Below are 18,735 nucleotides of genomic sequence, written 5' to 3'. Positions count from 1 at the left end.
TGAGTAAAAGTCTAAAAGTATTTGGTTTTAAATGTACCTACGTATCAAAAGTAAATGTAATTGCTAAAATATACTTAAGTATCAAAAGTAAAAGTATAAATCATTTACAAACCCTTATATTAAGGAAACCAGACGGTACCATTTTCTATTTTTCTTTTTAATTTATGGATAGCTAGTGGCACACTCCAACACTCAGACATCATTTACAAACTAAGCATGTGTGTTAAGTGAGTCGACCAGATCAGAGGCAGTAGGGATGACCAGGGATGTTCTCTGTTTAGTGAGTCTGTCAGATCAGAGGCAGTAGGGATGACCAGGGATGTTCTCTGTTTAGTGAGTCTGTCAGATCAGAGGCAGTAGGGATGACCAGGGATGTTCTCTGTTTAGTGAGTCTGTCAGATCAGAGGCAGTAGGGATGACCAGGGATGTTCTCTGTTTAGTGAGTTTGCCAGATCAGAGACAGAGGGATGACCAGGGATGTTCTCTTGATAAGTGCGTGAATTGCACCATTTTCCTGTCCTGCTTTAAATTCAAAATGTAACGAATACTTTTGGGTTTCAGGGAAAATGTATGGAGTAAAAGGTACATTATTTTCTTTAGGAATGTAGTGAAGTAAAAGTTGTCAAAAATATAAATAGGTAAGTACAGATACCAGAAAAAAACGACTTAAGTAGTACTTTAAATATTTTTACTTAAGTACTTTATACCACTGGTAAATCTCTCTCAAACAAGGTGACTTTAATAAATATTTTCGGCTCTATTTACACTCAGATTCAAAAATGCTAATTAGTATCAAAGTAGGCATCATGCAAGACTACAAATCCCAGCAAGCTCCTGCATGTCATCTCCAGCTGACATCTTTGCTAACACCTAGTGTTCATTTAAAACTTGCACAGTTCACAGAATTGTCCATTTAAAGAAATGTACTACATTTAGCTAACATTAGACAGTTAATCCAGAGATTGTTACCTTTGTCTCGATTCGTCAGTCTCGTCCAGACCTTCATTGCATTTGTAGTTATTTATGATGATAGCTAATTAGCATTTCATTTGTGGGGGGAGGGGGGGGGGTAAATACAGTTATTTACAGCTATAAAAACATCACGCCAGGGTAAGTCTACACAAAACACAGCCCTCATTTGAAGTGTTTCTTAAAATCACCTATGGGATAAATGATTGGAATCATTTCTGTTTGAACACTAGGTTTTATGAGTATTATGACTCATTCTGTGGTACCACACACACACACCCCTACACCTAGACCTTTTGAGATGTGCCTTTTGTTAAGTAAATCAGGTGATAAACTAAGTAAAAACGAGACTGGAGTGCAACTTTAATTTGTTCATTTATTATGGTCACACATCTTTATACATACTTGAGTCATTTCCTATGGTAAAGCTTGTCGGCTTTTGCTTACAGTTGTTCTTGGTTGATATTCAAATATAAAACTTCAGTTTTGGGGACGGAAATTACTCAACACAGGTGGCATATGCACAAAATCCACCTTTAAAATGATAGCTCAGGAATATCTGTGTGGAAACTTGCATAAGAAAGTTGATGACTACCCAACTTTTTGTTAAAGAGGCTCCCTGATAAATTGTATATTTGCGCAGATATTGCTTATAGCAGACCTGCGCTCTGGAAATAGGTATGTAATGTGTATGATCAATTCTCTGATCTAATTCCTTTGTTACATAGTGGTTAAGTTGCTATATAAGCCATGGTTAAGTTGCTATATAAGCCATGGCTAAGTTGCTATATAAGCCATGGTTAAGTTGCTATATAAGCCATTTATGCCCATGGCATAAAATATTTTGCCGTAGAGTCTAGAAAATTAGATAAACTGCTAATAGGAAAGCTTTCACATTCCAGTGATGAAAAGGTTAAACGGCTAAAGCACGAGCTTAAATAACAAGCGTTAATAAATGAAAGTATTGCTATTCTGATGCGTTAGGACGAAAATGATTATTACAAAACTGATCATAGTGATACTATCGCAATATCCACCTGATCACCCTGCCCATGTTGCCTCAAATGAATAAAAAGGTGTTTCTGTTTACCTACCCGTTTGTCACGTTACCCATACCTGCTTCCACAGATAATTTGCTAATTACATTCAACCTGCCCCAAAATGAATAGATAGGTTGTCAGATACTTAGTTTGTAGTCCGTTAACGTACTGAGAGAGAGTTCCAAATTAAAACCGGACCATGCACATAGGAGGAATATCAAGGATACAAATGGGTAGACGACATGCAGTGGAAGATGCTGTTCAGCGAAGCTATACGAGTCCCTGGCTGAGGAGGCTATGGCCCATTCTCCATGCTTCTCCCAAAATGCACACGTTCTTGCATGGCTTTTACAATGGTGGATACTTCCTCCAGCCAATGCTTACACCCAATCCTTTTAAATCCATGACGGGGCGTGTGAAAGGTCTGCTACTGCTACTACATTTCTGGGAAAGGGTTGTGAATCGTGGCGTAGCCAGAGCTGGAGGTCATTCTAAGCGTGACTGGGGTCAGATCTTGGAGGTTAGCTGTGTGTCCCAATAATATCTGCTTAAAAGCATTGGAATGATGAAGGCATAGGCTAGCTAGAGAACGTGAACCGTTAATCTCATGCCGGTCATTTCCTTTCAAATCAGTGAAGGAATGTGAACAAAAGCACACTTTGGGAGGAAGGAGAGACAATTGGGACATAAAACAGATCTTGGAGGTCAGGGGTCACCACAGCTTGATATCCAGCAGCTCCAGGTCTCCCAGGATCTCCAGCTCAGTAATGCGGCTCAGGTCCTGGACACGGTGCTTATAGTCCAGTTGGTGGACCCCGTTCACCGCTACCTTGAACTGGTGGGCCTCACACAGGATGATCATCTAGAACGAGGCAACAAACGGGAGAGGGTATGAGGGGTAGAATCAGATGTAGTATTCAGACATGGTCTTGCATCAGGCAGCATCAGTCCTACATAATGGAATGAAAGTCATGCTATCTGACATAAGACAATGGGATTCAGAATGATTCAGTATAACGCTGTATCTTTCCATTGTTGGGCCTTGCTGTGAATTAATGCAGATAATGGCATTCAAAAATGATTCCAGGCAGACAATAAAACTGTTTCAGACCAAAATTCTCTGTCTTAAGACTATTGATATGAAAGATGACAACTTCAAGGCCAAGAAACCCGAAAGAGGTACTGGCGTTTCCCCAGACATTCCAAGTGTATCCAGGGTCGTATTCACTAGACACCAAACAGAAGAAAACGAACAGAAACAGAGGGACTACCTGAACTTCACCAATAAGAAACTCGCTAAATGTTTTCTGTTGCCTAACGTTTTTATAATGAACACATCCCAGTGGAGTACAGCGGGAGAGGGTGGGGAAGGGTTACCTCAAAGTACTCCCCAGGGGAGAAGGGGAAGCTGGGCAGGGTGTTCTCCTCGGGGCCCCAGCACTCGGACAGGTAGGAGTTCCGGATGAACACGGCGGCCTTCATACGGGGGTTCAGGTGGAGCGCTATGTCCTCTGTGTTACCGACTCTCAGGTTCACCAAGAAGCTACAGGTTAAATACAAAAGTCAATGTAGCAGTGAATGACAAAACACTCCATGTCATCATTGAACGGTTCAGAGAATTTGTGGATAAAGAATGGTGTGGAATTTGAACAGAGTAATGTGAATTCTATTTTAGATTTGGACAATCCTTTCATGTCCCCTAGCCTGCTACATACATACCTGTGTGGGTACAGGCTGGTCTGTCCTTTGATTGTGATGGTGTGTCCTACACTCAACCCCTTGGTCAGTTTGCCCCTGAAGGGCAGACTCTGCAACGATCACAAATGACTTCTGTCAGCAGGTCACACAAATAAATAGCACAGTTCGTGTCAGACGAGTAAAGTATTCAAATGGTGCATCGCAAAACAGACTTGGTACAGAGTAACATGTGATGAACCTTAGGTAGTACCAGAGCGTTGTATTGCAAATATAAGGCTCTAGGTAGTACAGTACATGGCACCAAATCTTCCAGACTCTGATGACCGTGACGCTGTGAAAAATTACAGGTACATCACAGTCCCTCAGAGCCTGCTGTAATGCTATTGGGAGATTTTTCCATGTCTGGAATAAGATAACTTCCAAAGGCCCAGTTGTTGTGGCACCAGTGGGCTGAATTTGATTAGAAATGTAAAAAAAATAAGTGTTTTAAAAAACGAGTTGACAAATGTTGTTCTAATCAAATGTGTGATGTATTACATCGGCAGCACAGCTGCTTCATATCACAATCATATATGATGTAATAACAACTTACCAAGTCATCTGACATTGAAAGCACTTCCTGTCAGAAAGAAAGTAGAGGTTTTGCTCTCATTAGAGGCAAAGCATACTTGACTTGAATTTAATGTTATACATGTTGGCATAAAGAGTCCATGCAGTGTGTTAAACAATCCCATCGCTTGGAGTCAAAAAGACTCCCTTCCAAAAGCACCACAACCGCGTTAGCAGTCTTAGCAACGATAGATTTCCTTACATTGGCTTGTGGGCCTCTGTTGTTCACAACACCAGGTGGAGGTGGACCGGAGTTCTACAATTTGAAGTGACAAAACAAACTTTTTACACCCATGGGTCCACAACAGGTCAAAGTGTTGTTCAGAACTTAAATCTCCGGCATGGGCATGTAAGTCTTCTGTAGAATTCAACTTGAGGTGCATAACATATGGCTGGAGGCCTTGAAAGCATAAAGCCAGTTCGGCTATAGCTAGATAATATGAAATGTTTCATACCATCTGACATTTAATAATGAAGTTAGAATGAGTTACTTACAGAGGCGGGGAAGAAGCCGATGGCCTGAACCTTGACCTTTCCAGAAATGGCCAGTGTGTCCACCTTATCCAGGTCCAGTCTGTGGTTATACTGCAGTACATGAGCACCGTTCACTGCCACCTAGAGGGGGAGATAACAGTGAGACAAACAGTGGGAGAATCCTCCAAAGCAGAGGTGTCAAACTCATTCCATGGAGAGTCTAGTGTCTGTGGGTTTTTGTTTTTTTCCTTTCAATTAAGACCTAGACAACCAGGTGACAAGTTCTTTACCATACTAAACAAAAATATAAAACACAACATTGAAAGTGTTGGCCCCATGTTTCATGAGCTGAAATAAAAGATCCCAGACATTTTCCATACTCACAAAAAGCGTATCTCTCTCTAAAATCGTGTGCACAAATGTGTTTACATCCATGTGAGTGAGCAGTTCTCCTTTGCCAAGATAATCCATCCACTTGACAGGTGTGGCATATCAAGAAACTGATTAAACAGCATGATCAATACACAGGTGCACCTTGTGCTGTGGACAATAAAAGGCCACTCTAAAACGTGCAGTTTTGCCACACAACGTCTCAAGTTGAGGGACCATGCAATTGGCATGCTGACTGCACAAAATGTCCAACAGAGCTGCTGCCAGAGAATTTAATGTTCATTTCTCTACCATATGCCACCTCCAATATAATTTGGCAATACGTCTAACTGGCCTCACAACCACGAGTAACCACGTCAGCCCAGGACTTCCACATCTGGCTTCTGCACCTGTGGGATCGTCTTATGGACGAGGGGTTTCTGAGGAGTATTTCTGTCTGTAATAAAGCCATTTTGTGGGGAAAAACTCATTTTGATTGGCTGGGCCTGGCTCCCTAGTGGGTGGGCCTATGCCCTCCCAGCCCCACCCATGGCTGCGCCCCTGCCCAGTCATGTGAAATCCATAGATTAGGGCCTAATTTACTTATTTCAAATTGACTGATTTCCTTCTATGAACAGTAACTCAGTAAAATCTTAGAAATTGTTGCATGTTGCATTTATATTTTTGTTCAGTATAATTAGTGATCACAACTCATCAAGTACAAGGGAGGAGCGAAAACCCACAGACAGTCAGCCCTCCGTGTAATGAGTTTGACACATGCTCTAAAGGCTTCCATAGTCTCTCTGCTCTAACATAAGCAACATGTTAAATCTTGGTTACCAAGTAACGAGCTGATTCCTAAGAGGAGCAGCAGGATGGCTAGTTAGCTTGCCAGGGTCATATTCACTAGGCAAATGGAAGAAAGCAGACTGAAAAAGGGAGGGACAAGGACTATAAGACCTTGTCCATTGAGAAACACGTTTTAGTTTTCCATTGTAAAACGTTTTGCTACATTTTGCTAAGGTGTGCTCTACACTATGAATGTGTCCTAGGTAGCTACAGAAGAGCCCACTCTGTTGCTCAGTTATCTACATGGAGGATATTTCCAGATCTGATATAGAAAACCTGACAGCTTGTACAACGCGGTAAAAAGCCACAAATGAATTCAGTGATACACAGTGCATTCGGAAAGTATTCAGACCCATTGACTTTTTTCACATTTTGTTACATTACAGCCTTATTCTAAAATTGAGTAAATTGTTTTTCCCCCCTCATCAATCTACACACAATACCCCATAATGACAAAGCAAAAACTGGTTTAGAAATGTTTGCTAATTTATAAAAAAAAGTATTGAAATATCACATTTACATAAGTATTCAGACCTTTTACTCAGTACTTTGCTGAAGCACCTTTGGTAGTGATTACAGCATCGAGTCTTCTTGGGTATGACACTACAAGCTAGGCACACCTGTATTTAGGGAGTTTATCCCATTCTTCTCTGCAGATCCTCTCAAGCTATGTCAGGTTGGATGGGGAGCGTCGCTGAACAGCTATTTTCAGGTCTATCCAGAGATGCTTGATCGGGTTCAAGTCCGGGCTCTGGCTGGGCACCTCAAGGACATTCAGAGACTTGTCCCAAAGCCACTCCTGCGTTGTCTGGCTGTGTGCTTAGGGTCATTGTGCCGGTGGAAGGAAAACCTTCGCCCCAGTCTGAGGTCCTGAGCGCTCTGGAGCAGGTTTTCATCAAGGATCTCTGTACTTTGCTTTGTTCATCTTTCACTCGATCCGGACTAGTCTCCCAGTCCCTGCCGCTGAAAAACATCCCCACAGCATGATGCTGCCACCACTATGCTTCACCATAGGGATGGTGCCAGGTTTCCTCCAGACATTCAGGCCAAAGAGTTCAATCTTGGTTTCATCAGACCAGAAAATCATGGTCTGAGTCCTTTAGGTGCCTTTAAGGTAAACTCCAAGCGGGCTGTCATGTGCATTTTACTGAGGAGTGGCTTCCGTCTGGCCACTCTACCATAAAGGCCTGATTGATGGAGTGCTGCAGAGATGGTTGTCCTTCTGGAAGGTTTTCCCATCTCCACAGAGGAACTCTGAAGCGCTGTCAAAGTGACCATCGGGTTCTTGGTCACCTTCCTGACCAAGGCCCTTCTCCCCCAATTGCTCAGTTTGGCCGGACGGCCAGCTCTAGGAAGAGTCTTGGTGGTTTAACCTTCTTCCATTTAAGAATAATGGAGGCCACTGTCTTCTTGGGGACCTTCAACGCTGCATGTATTTTTTGGTACCCTTCCCCAGATCTGTGCATTGAAACAATCCTGTCTCGGAGCTCTACGGACAATTCCATCGACTTCATGACTTTGTTTTTGCTCTGACATGCACTGTCAACTGTGGGACCTTAGACAGGTGTGTGCCTTTCCAAAACATGTCAAAAAATTGAATTTATCACAGGTGGACTCCAATCAAGTTGTAGAACATCTCAAGGATGATCAATGGAAACAGGATGCACCTGAGCTCAATTTCGAGTCTCATAGCAAAGGGTCTGAATACTTATGTAAATAAGGCTTTCTGTTTTTTATTTTTAATATATTTGCAAACATTTCTAAAAAACTGTTTTTGCTTTGTCATTATGGGGTATTGTGAGTAGATAATTGATTAAGATATTTTTATATTTTTATTTTATACATTTTAGAATAAGGCTATAATATAACAAAATGTGGAAAAAGGGAAGGGTTCTGAATACTTTCCGAATGCACTGTATTTGGCTTTTACCTTAGACATAAGAACATAAGAAACCTTCTGAAGCCAACCTCAACCACTAAGGGAAGTGAAAAATATATTATGCTGAATTATTAACACGTCCTGCAGGCAAAACTGACTTAGCACGTTCCCCCATGCTTAATATACAACCACCGGACTGAACAGCGACACAAAAAACAAGGAAATGAAAGTGAATCTTTGAGTCACAGGCCATGTCCCAAATGTCACCCTGTTCCCTATATAGTGAACTCGTTTTGATCAGGGCCCTATGAGCTCTTGTCAAAAGTAGTGCACTAAATAGGGAATATGGTGCCATTTGGGACGTAACCACAGGCTTATGCCTGGGACAGGGAAAGGAAGTGATCACGAGGAAAAAGTTTATTTCAAGAGTCTCCCTTTCTCTACATGAAAAGTATGTTGCATGTTGAAAACACTCAAAAAGGCAAAAAAGCACCTACACCTATTCCCACAGAACCACGAGTCAGTCTTTTCAATTAACAACATTGTTATGAATAATTATGGACCTGAACATTGATCCAGGGCAAAGGCTATATAGATCAGGGGGATCTGGGGCTGTATGTATCAAGAGTAGGAGTGCTGATCTAGGAACAGGTCCCCATAGTCCATTTAATCTTATTAACTGTGATTAGTAATACGCTGAACAAATCCTAGATCAGCACCGCTACTACGAGACGCTTTACGAGTATGGGCTTAAAGGCATCTAATCTGATCACTAGTTATCCTGACCTTAAACTCGTCTTTCTGCACCAGGACGATCATCTCAAAGGTTGACCCCAGTGTGAAAGCGTTCTTATACAGGATCTCCTCCTTGCCCCAGCTCTCTCTCTCCAGTGTGTTGCACACGATGCAGGGAGATCTCTTAAAGCGAGGGTTGAAATGGAAGGCTATGTCCGCTCTGGGCTTTGTGCTGTTCCCACGGGTGAAGTCCACCTGAAACCTGGACACGCACACACAGCGGTAGTTTGCTATAAAGCGACTTCATCAACATCCATAGAATGTGATTTCATATGACTGCATGTCTAGAGACACGTGACAGTAATGTGATGTCATTCTTGAGATGTGTGTGTAGTGTAACCCCATACCTCTCACAATCACTGGGAACAGTGCCTTGAATGAGCACCATCTCCCCAGGCTGTAAACCTCCCAGGATCGTCCCAGCAAAGGGAATGGTCTGTCAGTAGAGTAGAAAGTGTTTATTGATACCAAAATAGTCAGACTAGGTTGTTGTTTGAATGCATGAAATGAGAATTTATGTTAAACTGAAACACTCATACTATGACATATTCTACAAAACTAAAGTGAAAGTATGACCTGATGCGGCATTCAAGACAACATGGAAACTCTGAACCTCCGAATTAAAATGTACTTGCATGTTTTGCATTGAGCTTCCTACTGGTTGAATCTGATACTTTCCAAGTTGGAAACACTGAGCTTATTTCCCAGTTGTCTTGAACATGGCATGAGCTCCATGAACTAGTTCCTGCTGTCAAAAACATTGCACGCACGCGCCTGACCTACATAGACACTTCAGAAAGGTACAGTACTTGTGAGACTGTTCGTGTACCAAACGTCATCAAACCATGTTTTACAACTTCATATCAACCTGATAAATGATGAAAGAGGCATCGCTTGTATAACTGACGTTAGCTGTTAGCTAGCTAACTGACAGAGCTGAATTCAATATTATCTCGCTTTAGTTGATGTATGAGCAAGTGCAAGAATGATTCACAATATTTTTTAAAGTCTTTTCAAAGCATCTCACCGGATTCAGAACAGTTTGTTTCGGGTTCGTGATCGACATAGTTGAGTGGTTCAGCAAAAAGCGTTCAAATGGGCCCAAGAATGCCAACGTCCCGAGCTTTTCATTAACCGTCGGGTTACTTCCTCATACGATGTAAAAACAAACGGCTTTCAGCCAATGACATTCAACGCCCCGCCTTCGCTATGTGACAGCTGGGGTCGAGGCACTGCAGCCTCATCGTTCAAAACAGTTTTCAGATTGTGCATTTCATTACATTTTCTTTCATGCAGCACAATTTTTTTGGGGGGGCCTTAGTCCATATGTATTTATAGACGGGTTGGTTGTTTAGCAACAAACGACGCGCGCAAAAGCATGGGGCAAAACATGAGGTTGGCTTAGATGTAAACTATATCTTCTTCAATGTTTATTGAAAACAAATAAGTTTGAACAATGACCACGTCTCTCAAATACATAGTTAGCTAGTGAATTTGAGCCATATTAGCATTGACATTAAAGCAGTCAAAACAAGACCGTATTAATAACAAGATGAACTAAACTGAAATGAGCCATTTACGATTACGCACGTGGAAATATGCCATGCTTGCTAGCAATCTGGCCATCCAAAATCAAAACAGGCGGACTTCTGACAAATGGAAGCGCTCAGCTTTCTTGGCGTTTTCAGCCAACCCATCCATTGTACGATTTGTTTAAAATAAATGTTGGAATTCTGTTTAGTAGCCTACTTACACTGCTCAAATTTGGTGAAATGCCAGTGTTCCTTGCCACTTTATGAAATGCCAGCAATGGAAAAAGTACTTAATTGTCATACTTTAGTAAAAGTAGACACCTTAATAGAAAATGACTCAGTTAAATGTGTCAGCCAGGGAAAATACTTAGCGTTTTAAATGCACAGTAGTGGTGGAAAAAAATACTTAAATGCCGAAGAGTAATAGTAACAAAAGGAAATGCTATACCTAAAATTCCAAACCAGATGGCACAATTGTTTTGGAACACAGTATTTTACTAAAGTACTACAAGTCAAGCTTTGGGGTATCTGTACTTGACCTTTGTACATTCCTAAAGAACTTTACTCCATACATTTTCCACGACACCCAGAAGTTACATTTTGAATGCATAGCAGGATAAAAATGGTCCATTCACACACTTAACACCACTGGTCATCCGTAGCTACTGCCTCTGATCCGGCACTCAAACACACATGCTTTGTAAATTGTCTTATGGCGTGATCCATAATAGAATGGTGCCAACTGGTTTGCTTAATAAGGAATTTGAAATGTATTTTTGCAATTAATTGTTGATACTTAAGTACATCAAATATATAATTTCTCTAGTGTTTTACTGGGTGACTTTCACTAGTCATTTTTTATAAAAAGGTATCTTTACTTTTACTCAAGTATGACAATTGAGTACATTTCCCCCAGTGGCACACTCAAATATAATTTCAGAATGCAGTTGAAGTCCGCCAGATCAGTCAATAAGGATGACAAAACGTTCTATTGATGGGTGTGAAATGGGACCATATTGCTGTCCTGCCTGAGCATTCAAAATGTAATTTATTTTGGGCCAGGGAAAATTAGTAAAAAGTCTTGTCTTTAGAATTCAGTGGAGTTCACTTGAAGTTATTCAAGTACAGATACAACACTAAACCAATATTAGCTACTCCTAATGAACACAAATGTAATTACAGGGGTCAGATGAGTTGACTCTGCAGTATTACCATCTGTAAACTAACAAGAAAACAGTGGGCTAAAATAATTATAACAGCTGCTGCATGTTCAATTTGTACATTTTATTACAAAACAGAAACAGATAAAAACAATTAAAAAAGCTACTATACAAATACATCATAAAACCAGACATGTACTGAGATGAGGTGGGTTGTGAATGGTAATGTGTATGGTGATGTCTGTGGACCCGACAATTAAGACTTAGTCTGCATCCCAAAACCAGGACCCATGGGAGCTTTGGTCAAAAGCAGTGGGAATGGATGATGGGAGCTACAATGAGGTGGTCCAGTAACATGTAGCTAGGCCCATGTCCTCTTCAAGTGTTGAAAGTGTCAATGTCTCAAGAGCTTTAGAAGTCAGCATCCAGCCGGAAGGTGTTGTCTGTGGTGCCAGACATCACACCCATCCTCTGGTACTCCCCTACCCGCTTCTCAAAGAAGTTAGTCTTGCCCTCCAGTGAGATGTTCTCCATGAAGTCAAATGGATTCTCCACTCTGTAGATCTAAAATGGAAGAGTTAGTGGAAAGTTTGTTAAATGCTTCCGTTTGAGGCAAACCCAAATTAAATACTGTACATCTGCCATTGTGCAAAGTTTTTCCAGACTTACAGTAGTGAGCTCCTACATTTTACATGTCCATGCTTTTACTATAGCTTTACAGGCAAGACTCAGTCAGGCGTCTATATCGTGTTGGCACTCCTCGTCAGCAGACCACATGCCCACTGAGCTGAGAACTTGCACCAACACTCAGCTCCCATTATCAGCTGAGGTACGTACCCCTGCGCTTTTCATCATTGCTAGCCCATTTCAGATTTAATTTCAAAACAAAGTGCATGGACCCATGGAAAGTTAGAACTAAAACATGGAGTTTTATTGGATTGAAACCCTCCATGTCAAAGGACACATTTGTCTCAAGGGACAAGGGAAGATTATCAATTGGTTTACCCCAACTCAGTCCTCTCCTCCCTCCCTTTTGAGAAAGGGCAAAGAGGAAACAAATGGGCTTGTATGAAATATGACTCATACTCCAGTCATGCATCAGGCAAATTACATTTACAGGGGTGGAATCTTTAAATAAGTGTGAAGTGAGAAACTAATTTAAATAGTCGTGCGAGACATTTTATAGATAAAAGGATTAGGGTAGTTTTCAAATGTGTATGCTTTTCAGCAGATTCAAAGGGGGTGTGGCAGATCTCAAAACTCTCCCGCGAATGACTCTGTAGAATACTTGTTTCCTCAGCAGGAGAGGACACTCCATTCACATACCGTCTAATTGACACGCAAACACTTATCAGTTTCCAGGAAGAGAGGACAGTCTTTAGCCCAAGCACAAGGTGTGCTTCTAAAATGGCACCCAATTCCCTACATAGCACACTACATTTGTATTTATTTTACCTTTATTTAACCAGGCAAGTCAGTTAAGAGCAAATTCTTATTTTCAATGACAGGAACAGTGGATTAACTGCCTTGTTCAGGGGCAGAACGACAGATTTTTGCTTCGTCAGTTAGGGGATTTGATCTCGCAACATTTCAGTTACTAGCCCAACGCTCTAACCACTAGGCTACCCTGCCGCCCCATACAGAGACTAGGGTACCATGAGGGGACAAAACCATAATCTCACCTTGTCAAAGCCCAGCTCCAGCATCAGCCTGTCAGCGACAAACTCAATGTACTGAGTCATCAAGTCACAGTTCATACCAATCAGCTTTACAGGCAGGGCTTTTGTCAGGAACTCCTGAAATGTGAACTAAAATTAACAATCAGACCATAAAAAAAGTATTTATAAGCAGAGTACAAAAAGCCAATGTCCCAAATGGCACCTTAGTGCACTACTTTACAAGGGCCCATAGATCTGATAAAAAGTAGTGCAGTATAGGTCAAAAGGTGTTATTTGGGCCTTTGCCCAGGAGTAGATTTAAAGGCCAAGTGCAGTCAAATTAGATTTTCCTGTGTTTAATATACACCGAGTTTGGAATAACTGAAAACGATACCCTTTTAGTGTAGTCATTTTAAAAGACTGGAATGTCAGCCTTTTTTGGTGGAATGGAGTTTTGGCCAGCCCAGTGAAGTCACCAGGCAGTAAATTAGTTAGACCAATAAGAAAGACTACCAAACCTGCCAACAGCTAGTTTTCCCCCTCAGACCACTCCCAGCAAAATCTCTGCTTTAAAAATTGCTGTTTGCTAATAAGCCATGCATTTCTTTGACAATTTAAATTGAAAATCACAGTTAGGTACTTAATTGTTTCCCAGAAATGATTTAATAGAAAAACATCTGCATTGGACTTTCAATCTGGGTCAGGGAAACATGTCCTTAATTTTTAATCAACATACCTGCTCAATCTCCACTGCATTCCTGATCAGATTGGTGACAGTCTCCTTTGAGGGCTTATTCACCAGGTGCTTGAACATGAGGCAGGCGAAGTCACAGTGCAGGCCCTGGATTCATATGGAACTAGCTAGTAAGATAATGTCAACTACTTGTTGCTTTTTCAGTGAAACAAGCACATGAAAGGTATCCAACGTCATGCAGGTTTGTAACCAAATAGTTGTAATGATTTCATTTCAATTAGGTTAGCATGCTGGGATCATAGGTAAATCAATGTAATAAAAACACCCACCTCATCTCTGCTGATGAGCTCGTTGGAGAAGGTTAGGCCCGGCATCAGCCCCCTCTTCTTTAGCCAGAAAATGGCAGCAAAAGAGCCAGAAAAGAAGATCCCCTCAACAGCTGCAAAGGCAACCACACGCTCACCTGGAATACAAACATAGCCCATTACCAACTGACCACCCAATCACGTGCAGGTTGTTAGAGAAAAAGATATGTACATACCAAATTGAGCACTTTTGTTGCCGATCCAATTCAGGGCCCAATCCGCCTTCCTCTTCACACAAGGGAGGGTTTCAATGGCATTGAAGAGGTAGTCCCTGTATGACAAAGAAAAGTATATTAGGGAACATTGTCACAAAAAGTTGAAGGCTGCACTATAAAATGCTTCGACTTAAAAAAGTTAAGTGTAGAAATCACTCTGCCATTTTCTGGTTGCTAAGAACACTAAGTTCTACTAATTTCAGGTTATGTGGCAAAACACACAAAGTACAGTATCATTGTACTTTCAAACTATTTTCAGTTTTGAAGCTGTGTACAAAACTGAAAATAAAAGATTACAATTGTAACGGGAAGCATAGAAATAGTGCACATAGAACAGAACTGCTTACTCACTTTAAATTTCCTGATCCGTAACTCATTCCTATGCAAATTTGGTCTGGTAACCCTAAAAGCTACATATTGCAGGTGGGTCTTGAATGAAGGGCTTTGGTGGTGTATATGTTATCTTCATGAGGCACAGTCTGGCATCTATATCATGTTGGGACCCCACCCAGTCAGCAGACAACATGCCCACTGAGCCAAGAACCGGCAGCTACACTCAGTTCCCATTAAAAGCTGAGGTACATACACCTGCGCTTCTCACCACTGCCAGAAAATACAAAACTTCCCTGCACTACTAACTAAGAGCTTGACTGACAAGAGTCTAACCTCTCTTTGGGGTCTTTGATGTAGGTGTCAATGAGCAGGCTGTACATCTCAGAGTGGATGTTCTCCATGGCGATCTGGAAACCATAAAAGCATCTTGCTTCTGTCACCTGGACTTCCTGTGTAAAGCGCTCCACCTAGTAGAGAAACAGGAAATTAGATCAGTGATTTCTTGACAGTGTGGATCGCTAAATATTGATTGTTGTATTGTACACACAAGCAATTTACCAGGTTCTCGTTGACAATGCCATCGCTAGCAGCGAAGAAAGCCAATATGTGAGAGATGAAGTATCTCTCCTCATCCTTCAGAGACTCCCAGTGTTGTGTATCTTTGGACAGATCAACCTGGAAAACAAGATGATAAATAAAATCTCATGAACCAACTCACATATCATTTACTTATGCCAACACCACTAATGATGCAGCAAATTGGACATACCTCCTCTGCAGTCCAGAAAGAAGCTTCTGCCTTCTTATACATCTGCCAGATGTCATGATACTTGATAGGGAAAATGACAAACCGGCGTGGATTTTCCTTCAGGAGGGGCTCTTCTTCCGCATTGAATTTCTCGACATCTTTAGGCTAACAGAAAGTATAAAAAAAAAAAATAATAATAATAATAATAATTAATCTCATTACTGGTAAAAATGTTGCCCAGGTAAAACAAACATTCCTCAATGGTTAGAATAGCCGAATGTGCTTATAATTTAAGAGGAAATACATGCATGTAATAAGACAAGGCATACCAGTTTATTTAGAATGTCAAGATTCTCCACAACCCAACGTTAGACGGTTGAGTTATGCTATGTAACATTAGTTAGCAGTAACTAGCTAGTGACGTGTTCAAGACAAAGGCTTTCGTGACATGGACGGAATGGAAGGCTACTGGCTAGCAATTGACGTTTGCCTTATGAAACACTTGAGTAGCCAGCGTGTGTAACTACTGCTAACCATTCAAACATATGCTTGCCTTACTTGAGTTCCTCGACTGCTAGCTTACATTTGACATAGGCGACATCATGATTTGATGACTCGGCAGCTAGCTAGAATAGGCGACATTATTTGCGGAAAATGAACACCTCAGACACATTCTAGTTAATTACCAGGTTAACATTAATTGCGCATGTCGATGAGCTACAAAATGAGCACTGCATAAACTGACAATTTCAAGCAAAAGTAGCCATTGTTCACGCACCTCAGAATCTGCAAAGATTTTGCGCGCGGTTTTCGAGGCCTGAATCCGGGTCATGTTCAGGCTGGGAGGCTGCATTGGGAGGAATTACACGTTATCTTTGGCAAATTAAATAATCAAGGAAGCCAGTTAGTTAATTTACATTCAATTGATTAATGTGCAGGACAGAAAGTAAGACGTGACAGATTAACGTTGCCTAGTTAGGTTACTAACCAGTTGAGGCGAATTTGCCTAACCACCTTTTAAATTAAACCACCGACATCAAAAATAACTAGATAAAAATAAATATAGTTACGTCGATTTAAAACTTACCGTGTTTTCCTTGTCAACGAGTGAAATGTTGTCCATTTGAGTGGTGATAGCGTTTTCATTTTTCTTGGCGAGTGGTGAGCGAGTTACAAACATTTTTAATGACACACGAGTTATACAACAGAAACAATTTGAGGATAAGTTAAACGTCAGTAAAATTGCAAAAATATATATATTCACAACTATCTACAGTACACTTTCCTTGACTAGATCAACGCCACAATTACATGTAAACGACTCGAGTTCCCCCTATTTATTGAAATTCTGGCGATCGATTCCAAGCAGGCAATAGAATCAAAGCTTTTGTTGGTATTTAAATTTCTAAGAGAGTGCAACCAATCAGATTGCACTTTTCTCACGCGTCATTTTAAAGATTGCGGGAAAACTGTTGATACTGTCACAAAACCAAGAAAGGAAGAAGTTACAAAATGTCAGGAAAGGCGCGCTAAAGTGAAACAATAGAGCTATGCCATTAGTTATAAAAAAAAAATCTTTGACTATACTATGTTTTTAAAACGTTGAATTACAAAACATAATGTCATATATAAAGTTAGAAATGTGTAGAAAAATGCGACAAAACAGCAAGTAAAACAAGTTTACTAGCAAGCTGGATGGCTAACTAGCTAACTAACAAGATTTTCAGCAAACTTAACATGTGTAAATATTTGTATGAACATAACAAGATTCAACAACTGAGACATAAACTGAACAAGTTCCACAGACATGTGACCAACATAAATTGAATAATGTGTCCCTGAACAAAAGGGGAGTCAAAATCAAAAGTAACAGTCAGTATCTGGTGTGGCTACCAGCTGCATTAAGTACTGCACTGCATCTCCTCCTCATGGACTGAACCAGATTTGCCAGTTCTTGCTGTGAGATGTTACCCCACTCTTCCACCAAGGCACCGGCAAGTTCCCGGACATTTCTGGGGGGAATGGCCCTAGCCCTCACTTCTACGATCAAACAAGTCCCAGACGTGCTCAATGTAATTGAGATCCAGGCTCTTCGCTGGCCATGGCAGAACACTGACATTCCTGTCTTGCAGGAAATCACGCACAGAATGAGCAGTATGGCGGGTGGCATTGTCATGCTGGAGGGTCCTGTCAGGATGAGCCTGCAGGAAGGGTACCACATGAGGGAGGATGTCTTCCCTGTAACGCACAGCGTTGAGATTGCCTGCAATGACAACAAGCTCAGTCCGATGATGCTGTGACACACCGCCCCAGACCACCTCCAAATCGATCCCGCTCCAGAGTACAGGCCTCGGTGTAACGCTCATTCCTTCAATGATAAACGTGATTCCGACCATCACCCCTGGTGAGACAAAACCGCGACTCGTCAGTGAAGAGCACTTTTTGCCAGTCCTGTCTGGTCCAACGATGGTGGGTTTGTGCCTATAGGCGACGTTGTTGCCGGTGATGTCTGGTGAAGACCTGCCTTACAACAGCCTACAAGCCCTCATTCCAGCCTCTCTCAGCCTATTGCGGACAGTCTGAGCACTGATAGAGGGATTGTGCGTTCCTGGTGTAACTCGGGCAGTTGTTATTGCCGTCCTGTACCTGTCCCACAGGTGTGATGTTCGGATGTACCGATCCTGTGCAGGTGTTGTTACACGTGGTCTGCCACTGTGAGGACGATCAGCTGTCCGTCCTGTCTCCCTGTAGCGCTGTCTTAGGCGTCTCACAGTACGGACATTGCAATTTATTGCCCAAGCTACATCTGCAGTCCTCATGCCTCCATGCAGCATGCCTAAATCACGTTCACGTAGATGAGCAGGGACCCTGGGCATCTTTCTTTTGGTGTTTTTCAGAGTCAGTAGAAAGGCCTCTTAGTGTCCTAAGTTGTCATAACTGTGACCTTAATTCCCTACCTCCTGGAAGCTGTTAGTGTCTTAACGACCGCTCCACAGGTGCATGTTCGTTAATTGTTTATGGTTCATTGAACAATCATGGTAAACAGTGTTTAAACCCTTTACAATGAAGATCTGTGAAGATATTTGGATTTTGACAAATTATCTTTGAAAGATAATTGAAAGGGTTCTGAAAAAGGGACGTTGCTTTTTTTTGCTGAGTTCATGGGATAGCTATTTCATAACACTAGTTAGCTAACTTGCTTGCAACTTTGATTAAATTGTCATTATAGAATAGGCTAAAACAGCACACAAGTTGTGTTTATCTTCCTGCCTACTGATGTAATCCATTCTGTTGACTTGGCCAGCTGGCTTGTTTAGCAAACCTACATTTTAATTAGTCGACAAATAA

At 41.4% G+C, this 18,735-nt stretch overlaps 2 protein-coding genes and 2 non-coding genes across 5 annotated transcripts; all 4 read right to left on the bottom strand.

The window, feature by feature from the left end:
- Positions 1-1,331: 1,331 nt before the first annotated feature.
- On the bottom strand, positions 1,332-9,845 carry lgals8a (galectin 8a). The gene is made up of 9 exons (XM_055884500.1): positions 9,710-9,845; positions 9,030-9,118; positions 8,674-8,884; positions 4,812-4,931; positions 4,519-4,572; positions 4,300-4,326; positions 3,729-3,817; positions 3,387-3,552; positions 1,332-2,871 (listed from the first exon to the last, which is right to left on the bottom strand). The coding sequence occupies exons 1-9, from the start codon at positions 9,746-9,748 to the stop codon at positions 2,722-2,724; spliced, it is 945 nt and encodes a 314-aa protein (XP_055740475.1). The 5' UTR covers positions 9,749-9,845; the 3' UTR covers positions 1,332-2,721.
- Positions 9,846-11,483: 1,638 nt separating this feature from the next.
- Positions 11,484-16,784, bottom strand: LOC129824926 (ribonucleoside-diphosphate reductase subunit M2). Of its 2 annotated transcripts, none has more exons than XM_055884497.1 (10): positions 16,475-16,784; positions 16,166-16,234; positions 15,409-15,552; positions 15,198-15,314; positions 14,973-15,106; positions 14,268-14,362; positions 14,056-14,189; positions 13,769-13,873; positions 13,057-13,182; positions 11,484-11,938 (listed from the first exon to the last, which is right to left on the bottom strand). In XM_055884497.1, exons 1-10 carry the CDS (start codon positions 16,565-16,567, stop codon positions 11,786-11,788), a joined length of 1,170 nt encoding a protein of 389 aa, XP_055740472.1. In that variant the 5' UTR covers positions 16,568-16,784; the 3' UTR covers positions 11,484-11,785. The 2 variants fall into 2 exon arrangements, with proteins under 2 accessions (XP_055740472.1, XP_055740473.1); XM_055884498.1 differs by having other exon boundaries at positions 13,057-13,170; positions 16,475-16,783.
- LOC129825738 (small nucleolar RNA SNORD94) lies at positions 12,097-12,235 on the bottom strand. Its single transcript, XR_008754938.1, has one exon. It is a non-coding gene; the product is annotated as a small nucleolar RNA SNORD94 (small nucleolar RNA).
- Positions 14,776-14,916, bottom strand: LOC129825739 (small nucleolar RNA SNORD94). Its single transcript, XR_008754939.1, has one exon. It is a non-coding gene; the product is annotated as a small nucleolar RNA SNORD94 (small nucleolar RNA).
- Positions 16,785-18,735: the final 1,951 nt, after the last annotated feature.

The sequence above is a fragment of the Salvelinus fontinalis genome, chromosome 27, assembly GCF_029448725.1.
Source record: "Salvelinus fontinalis isolate EN_2023a chromosome 27, ASM2944872v1, whole genome shotgun sequence".
NCBI lineage: Eukaryota > Metazoa > Chordata > Actinopteri > Salmoniformes > Salmonidae > Salvelinus > Salvelinus fontinalis.
Note: the sequence above shows the minus strand (reverse complement) of the source record. Positions and strands in the feature narration are given on the sequence as shown.

What these genes read in the sequence shown, in the direction of transcription:
- lgals8a (XM_055884500.1), bottom strand. Translation starts at nt 9,748, where the DNA reads ATGTCGATCACGAACCCGAAACAAACTGTTCTGAATCCG. An exon ending in AACAAACTGTTCTGAATCCG is followed by an intron (nt 9,119 to 9,709) that starts GTGAGATGCTTT and finishes CTCTACTGACAG; the next exon opens with ACCATTCCCTTTGCTGGGAC. An exon ending in TCGGCTTCTTCCCCGCCTCT is followed by an intron (nt 4,573 to 4,811) that starts GTAAGTAACTCA and finishes TTCAAATTGTAG; the next exon opens with AACTCCGGTCCACCTCCACC.
- LOC129824926 (XM_055884497.1), bottom strand. Translation starts at nt 16,567, where the DNA reads ATGTTTGTAACTCGCTCACCACTCGCCAAGAAAAATGAAAACGCTATC. An exon ending in CTTTCTGGACTGCAGAGGAG is followed by an intron (nt 15,315 to 15,408) that starts GTATGTCCAATT and finishes CTTGTTTTCCAG; the next exon opens with GTTGATCTGTCCAAAGATAC. An exon ending in CAACAAAAGTGCTCAATTTG is followed by an intron (nt 14,190 to 14,267) that starts GTATGTACATAT and finishes TTTGTATTCCAG; the next exon opens with GTGAGCGTGTGGTTGCCTTT.